We start from the raw sequence: 12,737 nt of genomic DNA, 5'->3' as shown, positions 1-12,737 counted from the left end.
AAGCCCTAGAGGCTCAGTGGTTTAGACCACAGCACCACCACCTTTACCTTCCCTAACTACCCCCAACTGATTCCCTACAAGTTGACACAAGCCCTGCAGGGATGGAAATCAGATAAGAAGGGAAACTGCAACAAAAAAATCAGCAGGCAGAGAAGAGGTTAAGAATTCTCCCTCCCTCCCTCATTTCTTTGCGGAAATATCCTGGTTTTACTTTTTATCCCCAAAATAGTCCACTGGGGTCTTTCTTACATCTGAGTGCCTGAAAAACACAGTTTGCCCACAGCTATCTTGGGTGACTTTTTCCAGAAATAATAATATTCCTGAGAAACAAGTCTCATAGTTAATCGTGCTTATAAATCTCTTGTTTATTGCTCTCTTGACTTTTTGCATTCAGTTGGGATATACATTAAAAATAATAATAATACCACCACCAATTTCTCAAAATTGTTCATCTCCTTTATTATTATCCTTCAAAGTTCTAAGTCATTGGTTGCTTCCAGACAGCATCCATTCTGATTTATTTGTGCAAAGTTTGTCGAGTGGTGAGACCATAGTGACTGTTTATTGAGCATCCATTCTGATTTGTTTGTGAGGCGATTGTACAAACGTTGCATAAAACAGTTGTTATCTCACACTCTCCACTGCCTTTTCCCATCAATCTCCTTATTGCAGAAAATTAACGATTTTGGAGTGAAAAGTGGATTTGCTGCATAAGAAGGCTAAATCAGCTGAAATTTGCCGGTCCATGGCTGACTTCCACTTGAACATAGCAATAGTCTGGAAGCACCCATTGCTAACATTTCCTTCTGTCGTAGTTGAAACTGTCTATAGGAGTGGCATCTGAACAACAAAACAAAACACCCTTCTATGTTTCAAGTTCTCTCCAAGTGATTGTGGAGAAGTGGACGGACCTGCCAAAATATGTAGCTGCGACTGTCCTTTGCTCTGTGGTTCCCAGCTTGAGGGAGCTGGTGCTGCAAAGTCGGGATGCAGACTCCGTCCTGGGCTGCAAACCCAGGAACTGGCAATGAAGTGGAGACCTCGCCATATCATTCCCACAAGAGAAAGCCAGCCTGCCATTCTTGGTGCCACTGGAGAACCCAAGGAGTGTTGCTTCATATTTGAAGGTCAACGTGATGTTCTAAATTACTCTTAGGAAAGAGAATAGTGTCGCATATCCTGACATTTACAACAATGTACATGGGGAGGCACCAGCCTTTAGGAGCTCGCTGTACTATTTGGTGAGGGCAGGGCCAGTGGGGTCCCTACAGCATTTGAGAAGGCCATAATGGCATTCGAGCCCGAGCCCTTGTTTACGCTGATGATGTCTCCACTGGTCTGCTCCGGCTCAGACTTCCTGAAGATGTTCTTCATGGTTGACTGGAAGTTGTTGGTGACAAAGCAGTAGACGATGGGGTCCATGCAGCTGTTGAGGCTGCTCAAGGTGACGGTCACGTGGTAGACGATCAAGCTGATGTCATTGGGCATGGCTGGGTTGATGGAGATGGCCAGCTGGCGCACGTGGAAGGGAGTGAAGCAGATCATGAAGATGATGAGGACCGTGATGAGGAGCTGCACTGCCCTCATCCGCCGCTCGCGACTCTGGTGCATGAGCGTCGGCTTGGAGAGGGCGCACATGATCCTGGTGGTGAAGAAGGTGATGATGACAAGGGGGAACAGGTACTCGCAGACCATGAGGGGCAGGATCTGGGCAATGCAGCACTCTGAGAACTGCATGGCCATGGTGAGGATTGAGAAGGTGACCACGGTGGCAAAGACCCAGATGAAAATGCAGATGCCTTTGGCATAGTTGGGGTTCCTCCACCGGCGGGAGGCTTCCACCTGGACAATGGCCAGGTACCGGTCGATGCAGATGCAGGTGAGGAAGAGGATGCTGCAATACATGTTGACGAAGTAGGTGAAGATGTGGACGAGGGCACACCTCTGGCAGTTCCTGGCGCTATAATGCATGATGATCCGTATGGGCAAAGAGAAGCCCACCAGCAAGTCGGTGATGATCAGGTTGATGGTGTAGATGACCGAGGTGGTTTTCGTCTTGGTGCGGAAGCAAAAGACGTAGAGGGCCAGAGAGTTCAACACCACGCCCACCAGGAAAATGATGGCATTGATCACCACCAGCACTATCCACAGGGTATAAAACGTGTCCGACAGTTCTCCATCGAGGTGGACAAATTTGTTGAACAGGCTGTAAGTGGTGTAATTGGACGACACTGTGGAGTCATTGGGAGATGCCATGGTCGAGTGTTTTACAGGCACCTGCAAGACACCAAGCAAAGAGTCAGTCTCAGTTTCACATTTGCACAGAACTGTAATGTCAGATGCGGGTGGTGGTTGCTCGTGAGTAACCAGGCAGGACTCCGACCTGTCTTTTACAGGTTTTATTTGTGCAAACTATTTACTGTGCAGATCCACAAAGTTCATGTCTGTCTTAGTCACTTGCAGAATCCGGGCGTGGCCCCCTCTGGTTTCTCCCCCAACACAAGAACTTTGGCACCCCAAGCCTCCTCCTCCCCTCCTTACGTTTCACCCCTCTGCGCAAGCTGGGCGACAGAAGTGGCGTGCGTCTCTCCTGGCCAGCCTGGCTAGGTGAGGCGCTGGGGCTCTCAGCAGCATCCTCAAGCCCTTTCCTCACTTGGCTGGCCCCTTCCCTCTGTGATGGCCTGGGATTCCAACTCGGACGCTGAACCTGAGGGATCCCAGCCTGCACAGGATTCTCCGCCTCCAGAACCAGCTGAGCCGGGGCTGGGGCATGAGCCTGAAGGGTCCTCACCTGTGCTGGATCCTCAGGTGCAGGCACCAGCTGAGTCTGTTCAGGCTCCTGAGGTGATGGAGGACCCATTGCCTGCAGGTGCTCCACTCTCAGCCCTGTCAGAGGAAGCTGAGGTTGCCTCTGAGTCCGGTAACCCTCCAGCCGCTCCTGAGCTGCAGAGAGGCGGAGGGAACTAAGTTCCCGCAGGAGGAGTGCTCGCCTCCAGGCCAGGAGAGGCGAGTCACCAGAGGATCGGGGCTGCCCTATGCCTCAGGGCAGATAAAAGCCAGCCAGCCCGCCCTAGTCCCAAGTTGCGGGAGCAACATTGTTGGTTGCTAGTTCCTGCCTGAACCCTGTCCTGCTTTTTGGACAGAGCTCCTGACCCGCCCTGGCTCCCTGCTTGCATGCCTGTTCCTGACTTCACCCGACTCCCTGCCCTGCACCCAGCTTCAGCTACTACGGACTGCCTCCATGTTGCACCTTGACCACAGACCGGACTTGGACCTCGCCTCTCGGGTAACCCACGGGACCAGGACACCCTCTCTTCCCCCACTGGAGGTGTGGCTTTTACCACCGCTGGAAGAGGAACTGCTCCTCAGGAGTTTTGGAGGCTCTCCGTATCCCAACGGGCCCCCTGCCTCCCTCCCCTGTTCCAATGGCAGTCTGCTGACATGTAATGACAGTAATTCATGTTGAATCCCATGATTCTTTTTCGAAGCTGGAGATGTGAGGACTCAAAGCCTAGCCTGGCCCTACCCTTATTTCCAGATATGTCTGGATGCTCAGTGGTGAGGGAAACAGCAATTTGCACATGCCCATGAAACTGTTGTTGCTGTTGCCATATTGTTCTTACAGGAAACAGGTTGCAGGGCTTTTGTAGGGAAGCTAGGCTCAAAATCTAATCCTGATTGTGCAAGGACTCTGGGCCAGACTCCACACAGGCAATTGAACATGTGGTGCAATATCCCTCTACTTCCATGTGCAAATCTTTCTGCCTGAATAACAGTGCATGATTTTCGTATAAGGAACTTAAAATGAGGAGGGTCAGTTGGGGACAGTGAGAAATGTCCCTTTCCCGCCCCAACCTGGCCACAGTGATCCATGCGGCGGTCACCTCCAGGCTTGACTACTGTAACTCGCTCTACACGGGGCTGCCCTTGAAACTGTCCCAGAAACTCCAGCGGGTGCAGAATGCTGCAGCGAGGCTCCTCATGGGGTCCCTGCCATGGGAGCATATTCACCCAGTGCCCTACCAGCTGCACTGGCTCACGGTGGAGTATAGGGTCAGGTTTAAGGTGCTGGTTTTGACCTTTAAAGTCCTATGCGGCCTAGGACCCTCGTATCTACAGGACCGCCTCTCCTGGTATGTCCCACAGAGGACCCTAAGGTCCATGAATAACAATAGCTTAAAGGTCCCCGGCCCTAAGGAAGCCAGACTATCCTCCACCAGGGCCAGGGCTTTTTCAGTGATGGCTCCGACCTGGTGGAATGCTCTGTTCCACAAGACTAGGGCCCTGCAGGACTTGATCTCCTTCTGCAGGGCTTGTAAGACAGAGCTATTCTGCCCGGCCTTCAATTTGAATTAGCTTGATCCTCTATTCCCTTTCCCCCTTTACTCTTCTATGAAGAAACCCTCTCTGGGACCCCATATTTAAATTATTCCCTGGCCTCCTTGCTGGCCCTAGTAGGACCAACTTGGTGATCACTTTATGTCTAGTGACTGGGTCCTTCCTTCCTTCCTTCCTTCCTTCCTTCCTTCCTTCCCTCCCCAAAATGACCCCTGAATTTTTGAATTTTATTGATATTGACGCTGCATTTTATGTCGTATTTTATGCTGTTTTATGCTGTTTTCAAGTTGCATTTTAATCAATGTTTTATATTTGAGGTGCCACCCTGAGCCCGGTTTTTAAACCCAGAAGGGTGGGGTATAAATAAAAATTGATTGATTGATTGATTGATCGGTCTGAGTTGTGTTGGAGGGTACGTGCCTAACCCAGAGAGTGTGAAGATGTGGAGGTGCTCAGCTCCTGGCCTCTCCAGCTACAAGGACCTTAGGGAGCAAACATCTGCCTGAAATCTCCAGCTGCCTATTGGACAACACTGGCCTAGATGGATTGCTTGTAAGACAACTCTGAGAATGACATAGGGCACAGCGGTTTTCAAACAACTCCCAGCTCCTTTAGCAAACTGCAGCTCCCAGAATTCTTTAGGAGAAGCCATGACTGCTTAAAAAGGTATCAGAGCGAATTCAATGTATGGTGGGAACACGGCCTCAGTATCTTCCTACATTCCTGAGAAAGAAGGTGAGATACAAAGATGCATTTTCCTGGCATGAAAACTCAAAAGAGCGCAATTTAAACAAACCATCTGCATTAACGTTTCTGGCTTCCTGCATCTCCTAGACTTGAATCAAAGTTATTACTATTATTGCTTCTTCCTTGCTCCTGCTGCTGGGCAAAAAATTTTCCCCAACCCTGTTTAATTCTCCAAAACCTCTGTGTTTAAACTTTCTCCCAGTGATTTATCATTTTATTTATAAATGAAGGGTTAAAACTTTCTTTCTTTCTTTCAAACGGTTCGCTTTGTCTCTTGGCAAGTTCTTGCTCTGCTCCAGCTCAGATTGGCCAAATATGGTATTTTACTTTTGTGGAAAGTGAGAAGGGCTGGCTATGCCTTCAGAGAGGGCTCCTCCAGTGCCCTGATGAAGGCTGAGAGGCAGGAAGAAGAGGCTGCTGTGAAGAGCAAAAGAGAGAGTCTCTGCATGGAACTGGGAAAAAGGACGCAGAGCCAGGCAGGGCAGCAAGGGGAGCTGCAACCACCCTGAAGGCAGGGGCTGCTTTTAGTAACGTGGCACCCCCCGCAAGGACAAAATCTGGTGCCCCCCAAAAAAATATTTCTTATTTTCACCACAATTCCTTTTGGTACAGTTGCTTTTTTATTGATCTTCTCAGTAGGTTTCTTTAAAAAAATATTATTATTATTTTGCACCCTTTTGGCTGAGCACCATGTGCACCAACAGGACACTTTGGAACGCCTTGCTTATTAAAATCAGGAAGACGCCTTCATTGTCCCCTCTTTTGCGCTGGCGCTGTGAGTTAAACCACAGAGCCTAGGACTTGCTGATCAGAAGGTCGGCGGTTCGAATCCCCGCGATGGGGTGAGCTCCCGTTGCTCGGTCCCAGCTCCTACCAACCTAGCAGTTCGAAATCACGTAAATGTGCAAGTAGATAAATAGGTACCACTCCGATGGGAAGGTAAACGGTGTTTCCGTGCGCTGCTCTGGTTCGCCAGAAGCGGCTTAGTCATTCTGGCCACATGACCCGGAAGCTGTATGCTGGCTGCCTTGGCCAATAAAGCGAGATGAGCGCCGCAACCCCAGGGTCGGCCATGACTGGACCTAATGGTCAGGGGTCCCCTTTACCTTTAAAATGTTTTTGTTTAGACAAGCCTACCTAGATGTTTAGAAAGGTGGTGTGAGTTTTCATGTTTCTCGTCTATTGTTAGTTTAACTTTTTGAAAGCCTTGTGTTGCGTTATTCTTGCTAAATTTTCTTATCGATAATAGCATTGTTTTATCTTTTTAATAAACCGCTTTGCAGGTTGTTGTCCCCCCCCCCTTTTTAAAGTCAAGTGGTGTCACATTTTATGAAATCAACCAACAACAGACGTCTAGTGTCCAGTACAACTTATTACCAAACTGAAAACTATGGAGAGACCTGGTCTGAATAGAGATATTGGATTCTTGTCTCATTACATATGCTAAAGCTATTTTTGATCACCTGCATACTATCCCTTCCTTTTTCCTGTAGGACTAATTGCAGTCATTATCAGTCGTCAACAGGTTTAGCATACCCATTGAGCCAATCACCCATCTCCTATTACCCTTCTGAGAAACACCCCACCCTCCCACTATATATAAGGGTCTGGTGACTTCTGTTTCAGTGTATCTGAAGAACTGTGCATGCACATAAAAGCCCAACAAACTTAGTTGGTCTTTAAGGTGCTACTAGACTATTTTTTTAAATATTTTTAATCAGTTGAAGGGAAGTGATAGTGCCACTCTATTCTGCTTTAGTCAGACCACACCTGGAATACTGTGTCCAGTTCTGGACACCGCAATCTAATAAGGATGTTGACAAGCTGGAAGGTGTGCAGAGGAGGGCAACCAAGATGATCAAGGGTCTGGAAACCAAGCCAGATGAGGAACGGTTGAAGGAGCTGAGTATGTTTAGCCTGGAAAAGAGGAGACTGAGAGGAGATATGATTGCCATCTTCAAATATCTCAAGGGCTGCCCCATGAAAGATGGAGCAATCTTGTTTTATCCTGCTCTGAAGGGTAGGACCTGAGAACCAATGGCTTCAAGTGACAAGAGATAATAATAATAATAATAATAATTTATTATTTATACCCCGCCCATCTGGCTGGGTTTCCCCAGCCACTCTGGGCGGCTTCCAACTGAATATTTAAAACAATACAGCATTAGACATTAAAAACTTCCCTAAAGAGGGCTGCCTTCAGTTGTCTTTTAAAAGTAAAATAGTTGTTTATTGCCTTGACATCTGCGGGGAGGGCGTTCCACAGGGCAGGCGCCACTACTGAGCAGGCCCTCTGCCTGGTTCCCTGTAACCTTACTTCTCGCAATGAGGGAACTGCCAGAAGGCCCTCGGCGCTGGATCTCAGTGTCCGGGCTGAACGATGGGGGTGGAGATGCTCCTTCAGGTATACAGGACCGAGGACAAGAGAGGAGATTTTGACTAGATACGGAAGAGATTTCTGGCAGTAAAAACTGTTTGACAGTGGAGCAGACTCCCTTGGGAGGTTATGGACTCTCCTTCCTTGGAGGTTTTTAAGCAGAGGTTGGATGGCCATCTGACATGGATGCTTTAGTCGAGATTCCTGCATTGCAAGGGGTTGGAGTAGATGATCCTGGGGGCAGAGCTGTCAACTTTTCCCATTTTTAAGGGAAATTCCCTTATTCCGAATAGGATTCCTCGCAAGAAAAGGGAAAAGTTGACAGCTATGCCTGGGGGTCCCTTCCAACTCTACAATTGTATGATTCAATCCATCAATCAAAATATCACAGAACTTGCTCCAGAACTTACCCCGCGAAAACCCGCTCTTTAAAGCTCAATTGGAGCAAACACAAATCTGTTGGGAAACCGGAATGGAAATTTGATCCAATTCAGCTTCAGAGAGTGGCTTTTTGCGGGAAAAGCTCTGATCCAAACAACCCACATACTCAGACATGGAACATTAAAGTGGGGAGCTCTCCTTGGAAAGAGCAGGGAGTGTGGCTAAGTCCTTCTTGTTGGGTGGCGCATTTGGGGTGGTTGTTGTTGTTTTTATCTCCCAAGCTTTGTCTTCTCAGGGTACTTTCCCTGCTGAAGTCACAGCGGCTAAAAATATTCCCTTGATTTGAAGAGCTCTGTTAAAAGAGACACTGCGACGGGGCTGAGTGGAATTGGTTCCTCACTCATCTCTATATTTATCGGCACACACACTTAAAGCCTCGTAAAAAACATTTTATTGGGGAGGCTGGGACAATTATATTGTGTATACACATCCCCTCAGCTCCCACACACAAGCCCATCACAAGCTTTGGGAGGAAAAGTCAGACAGCAGCTCAGGGCCAAAACAAGACGGCCTCTAAATATGTCACATTGAGCTTCAAATCTTGATTTTTCTTCCCAAAGTAGAGGTATACATGGGTGGGGCTGGGGGAGCAGGGAAGGATCTTAAAAGGGAGCACAGTACACAGAGCGGGAGGAGACACATATCTCTTCCCAGCACAGTACTATTGATTTAAGTCTCCAAACCAGGCCAGGCACCAATGATGGTCACCAACTTGGATGGCTTCCAAAGAGGATTGGAGAAATTCATACAGGAGAAAGCTATTGATGGCCCTTGTGCATGAATCCTGCTTGTTGGATTTCTGCAGGCATCTGGTTGGCCACTGGACTAGGTGGGCCATTGATCTGATCCAGCAGGTTGTTCTCGTGTTCTATGACGAGAATGGGTCCAGATCATCCATTTTACGCAAAAACACTTGGAACCTCATGGCCACCACCTACTGGAACACCTTGCCCCCCCAAAGAGAGGTTGATCATTAGCCAATAGTAACCCAGATCTCTTTCTTGAAAGACCTACATTGGCTCCCAGTATGTTTCCCAGCACAATTCAAAGTGTTGGTGTTGACCTTTAAAGCCCTAAATGGCCTCGGTCCAGTAGACCTGAAGGAGCGTCTCCACCCCCATCGTTCTGCCCGGACACTGAGGTCCAGCACCACGGGCCTTCTGGCAGTTCCCTCATTGCGAGAAGTGAGGTTACAGGGAACCAGGCAGGGGACCTTCTCGGTAGTGGCACCTGCCCTGTGGAACGCCCTCCCACCAGATGTCAAAGAGAACAACAACTACCAGACTTTTAGAAGACATCTGAAGGCAGCCCTGTTCAGGGAAGCTTTTAATGTTTAATAGGTTATTGCATTTTAATATTCTGTTGGAAGCTGCCCAGAGTGGCTGGAGAAACCCAACCAGATGGGTGGGGTATAAATAAAAAATAAATAAATAAATAAATAAATAAATAATAATGATAATTCCTGCTATTGGCACCATTTGTCGATGGATTCTTTTATTTTGCTGCATTCCCATCCCACCTTCCCTGCAAGAAGCTCAGGAAAACTTGCATGGCTCTCCTCCATTTTATCCTCCCAACAACCCTGCGAGGTATGACAGACTGAGAGGCGGTGATGGATCCAAGCTCACCTGTTAATGGAGAAATCTGATGGCTCCCCTGGACAAAAAAAACAACAACCAAGGACACCAGCCAGGAATACCAGAGCAAAACAGCAGCCAGTAGGCTTGGTCTTTATTGAAGACTGTCGCGACAGGACTCCCACCTGCCACAAGGTGGAACAAGATGGAAGCCCCGAACAAAAGAGTCCCCAAACTTTTATTAGCTGCTAATCCCCATGTTACACCCCCCCAAACTACATCACTCATACATCATGGTTACATCATGAAAGGGGAGGTCTGGGGGCAGTAATCTGAGCATCCTGGACCCTGCCCCATGGTTCCCCTTGCCCTCCACCAAACACCCATCAAGTGTAACCAAAGAGATATTTAGATTTCCCTGTTTCCCACCCAAGTTAATCACACCCTTCTGTCTTCATCTGGGTTTGTTATTTCTGGAATGGCTACCTGTCTGGCACTCAGGTATCGGGATGCCAGGGATTATCACTCAGGCAGAGGGGCTGCTGAGTAACTGAGCTCACATGTCTATGAATTTCTGAAGTTTTCCCTGTGAGCCAGTGCATAGATACATTTATCAGTGAATTATTACATTTGGTATCGTGCAGCAAAGGCCCTTTGAACAGATAAGAAGAAACTGTGATGAAGTGTTTTGTGGGGACAAATCACAAAAGTCACAAAAGTGATTGTGCTGATTTTGGTAGTGGGCTGCATGTGCATGATATCTGCTGGAGGGGCAACCCCCCCCCCCAACCTAGACATAAATTCCTGCCACACACCCAGTGCCCTTTGTTGTTGAAAGATTCAGAACACACATAAAAGGAACTGGTTTCCCCGCAGTGCAGCAACTATGGAACTCCCCCAAGAGGCAGTGATGGTGACCAGTTTGGATGGCTTTAAAAAGAGGATTGGACAAATTCATGGAAGAGGGGAGGGCAACTGATGCCTACAGGCCGCGATGGCTCTGCTCTGCTTCTGGGTACCAGTTTCTGGAAACCACAAAAGAGGAGAATGCTCTTGTGCTTGAATCCAGCTTGATGGTTTCTCACAGGCATCTGGTTGGCCATGGTGAGAACAGGATGCCGGACCAGATGGGCTATTAGCCCAAGGTCACCCAGCAGCTGCATGTGGAGGAGTGGGGAAGTGAACCCGGTTCACCAGATTATGAGTCTACCACTCTTAACAACTATAGTGGTACCTCGGGTTACATACGCTTCAGGTTACAGACTCCACTAACCCAGACATATTACCTCGGGTTAAGAACTTTGCTTCAGGATAAGAACAGAAATCTTGCTCCGGCAGCGCAGCGGCAGCAGGAGGCCCCATTAGCTAAAGTGGTGCTTCAGGTTAAATACAGTTTCAGGTTAAGAACTGACCTCCGGAATGAATTAAGTACTTAACCCAAGGTACCACTGTACACCACTCTGGTTCTCGGTGCTGCATCCTTTGGTACCAAATTCTGTAGTTTAACTACGCCAGGGGTCAGCGATTTTTTTCAGCAGGGGGCCGGTCCACTGTCCCTCAGACCTTGGGGGTGTGTGGACTATATTTGAAGTGGGGGAATGAACAAATTCCTATGCCCCACAAAAATCCCAAAGATGCATTTTATATAAAGGCACACATTCTACTCATGTAAAAACACGCTGATTCCCGGACCATCCGCAGGCTGGATTTAGAAGGCGATTGGGCCGCATCCGGCCCCCGGGCCTTAGTTTGCCTACCCATGAACTATAAAGAGATGGCTCCTTTCCCCCTCTCCTGCATCTCACTCTTGCATCAGAATAAATACAGCACTGTCTTTCAACCACCAACAGGGCATCCCCATCATCAGGGCATGAAAGCCATCTCTCCCAGAAATTTGGGTGCAGGGAATCCCGGCCTCTTGACCAAGAGATTCCATCTCCCAGTTAAGAGCTGCTGGTCCTCCTCTGTCTTCCCTTTGGAAGACGATGCAATGCTTAAACAATTTCCGTGCTCCCAGTTTTGTAGCACGGCATTCAACGGGGAGCGTGGCTTGTTGCCATATGGACGAGTTACCCGAATCCAGCTTTGAGCGGGGGGAGGGGGTAGTCCCCACCCTCACACCAAACTACATCTGGTCACCTTGAGTGCAATGAAAGGTGTTTATTCTAAGGACACAGTGGCAAATACACACACTGTAAACATCCTCTTGCCGCGCTAATCCCCGACAGATGTACTATTTATATAAAACTGTTAACTGCCTAATAAGGGTGAAATGACACTGGGGAAGATTTACAGACACCACACGCACTCTCTCCCTCTCGGCTGAGCTTTGAGAGGACACTTTGCAGTTGCTGCAAGGCTGCTGACTTAAAGATACAAGGCTGCTGTGTTAAGAAACAACAACACAAACATCAGCACCCACAGGTTCCTCTGAGCTTGAGCAGTTTCTGACATACCCACAGCTGATTGCCTGGGGGGCAAAGATGGAAAGATTTAGAGCAGGCTAGCATAGTATAGTTAAAGCTATAGTTTTCCCAGTAGTGATGCATGGAAGTGAGAGCTGGACCATAAAGAAGGCTGATCACTAAGGAACTGGTGCTTTTGAATTATGGTGCTGGAGGAGACTCTTGAGAATCCCATGGACTGCAAGAAGATCCAACCGATCCATTCTGAAGGAAATCAGCCCTGAGTGCTCACTGGAAGGACAGATCGTGAAACTGAGGCTCCAAGACTTTGGCCACCTCATGAGAAGAGAAGACTCCCTGGAAAAGACCCTGGTGTTGGGAAAGGAGAAGGGGACGACAGAGGACGAGATGGTTGGACAGTGTCCTCGAAGCTACCAGCATGAGTTTGACCAAACTGCGGGACGCAGTGGAAGCAAGAGTGCCTGGCGTGCTCTGGTCCATGGGGTCACGAAGAGTCGGACACGACTAAACAACAACAACAACAAGCATTAATGGTGTGACCCTTCAAACCGAATGCCTGCAGCGGATCATGCCCTTGACAGTCTGTCTGTTTGTCTAGGACCAAGATCTGCCTCACCCAGCACCTGCACACCAGGTGCCCAGGAAAGGTCCCAACAAGGCATGTGCTAAAAACCCATTGCCGGGCACTTGAGGGCAAAAACACAACCCCAAAGGCCAAAGATGGAAGATCTCAAGCACACCCAAGTGCAGGTATTTGGAGGCAGGGGTAGGATTCCAGACTAGTCCTGCTTCTGTACCCCTCTTCCTCCTCTCTTACAGCAGCCGCAGCAA

General features: G+C 48.5%; 1 protein-coding gene across 5 annotated transcripts in view; it reads right to left on the bottom strand.

Moving 5' to 3' along the window:
• Nucleotides 1–376: 376 nt before the first annotated feature.
• The window catches only part of GPR20 (G protein-coupled receptor 20), a 30,796-nt gene continuing 18,435 nt past the window's right edge, over nucleotides 377–12,737 (bottom strand). For all 5 annotated transcript variants that reach the window (XM_081012762.1, XM_081012759.1, XM_081012761.1 and 2 more), the window contains one exon: nucleotides 377–2,277. In XM_081012762.1, coding sequence (XP_080868888.1) covers nucleotides 1,219–2,256 — 1,038 coding nt within the window. In that variant the 5' untranslated portion in view covers nucleotides 2,257–2,277 and the 3' untranslated portion in view covers nucleotides 377–1,218. The remainder of the gene's footprint in view (nucleotides 2,278–12,737) is intronic.

This window comes from Podarcis pityusensis (assembly GCF_964106645.2).
Source record: "Podarcis pityusensis genome assembly, chromosome: 7".
In the NCBI taxonomy this organism is placed as follows: Eukaryota; Metazoa; Chordata; class Lepidosauria; order Squamata; family Lacertidae; genus Podarcis; species Podarcis pityusensis.
The sequence above is the reverse complement of the archived record's forward strand: the minus strand, read 5'-3'. Positions and strand labels throughout refer to the sequence as shown.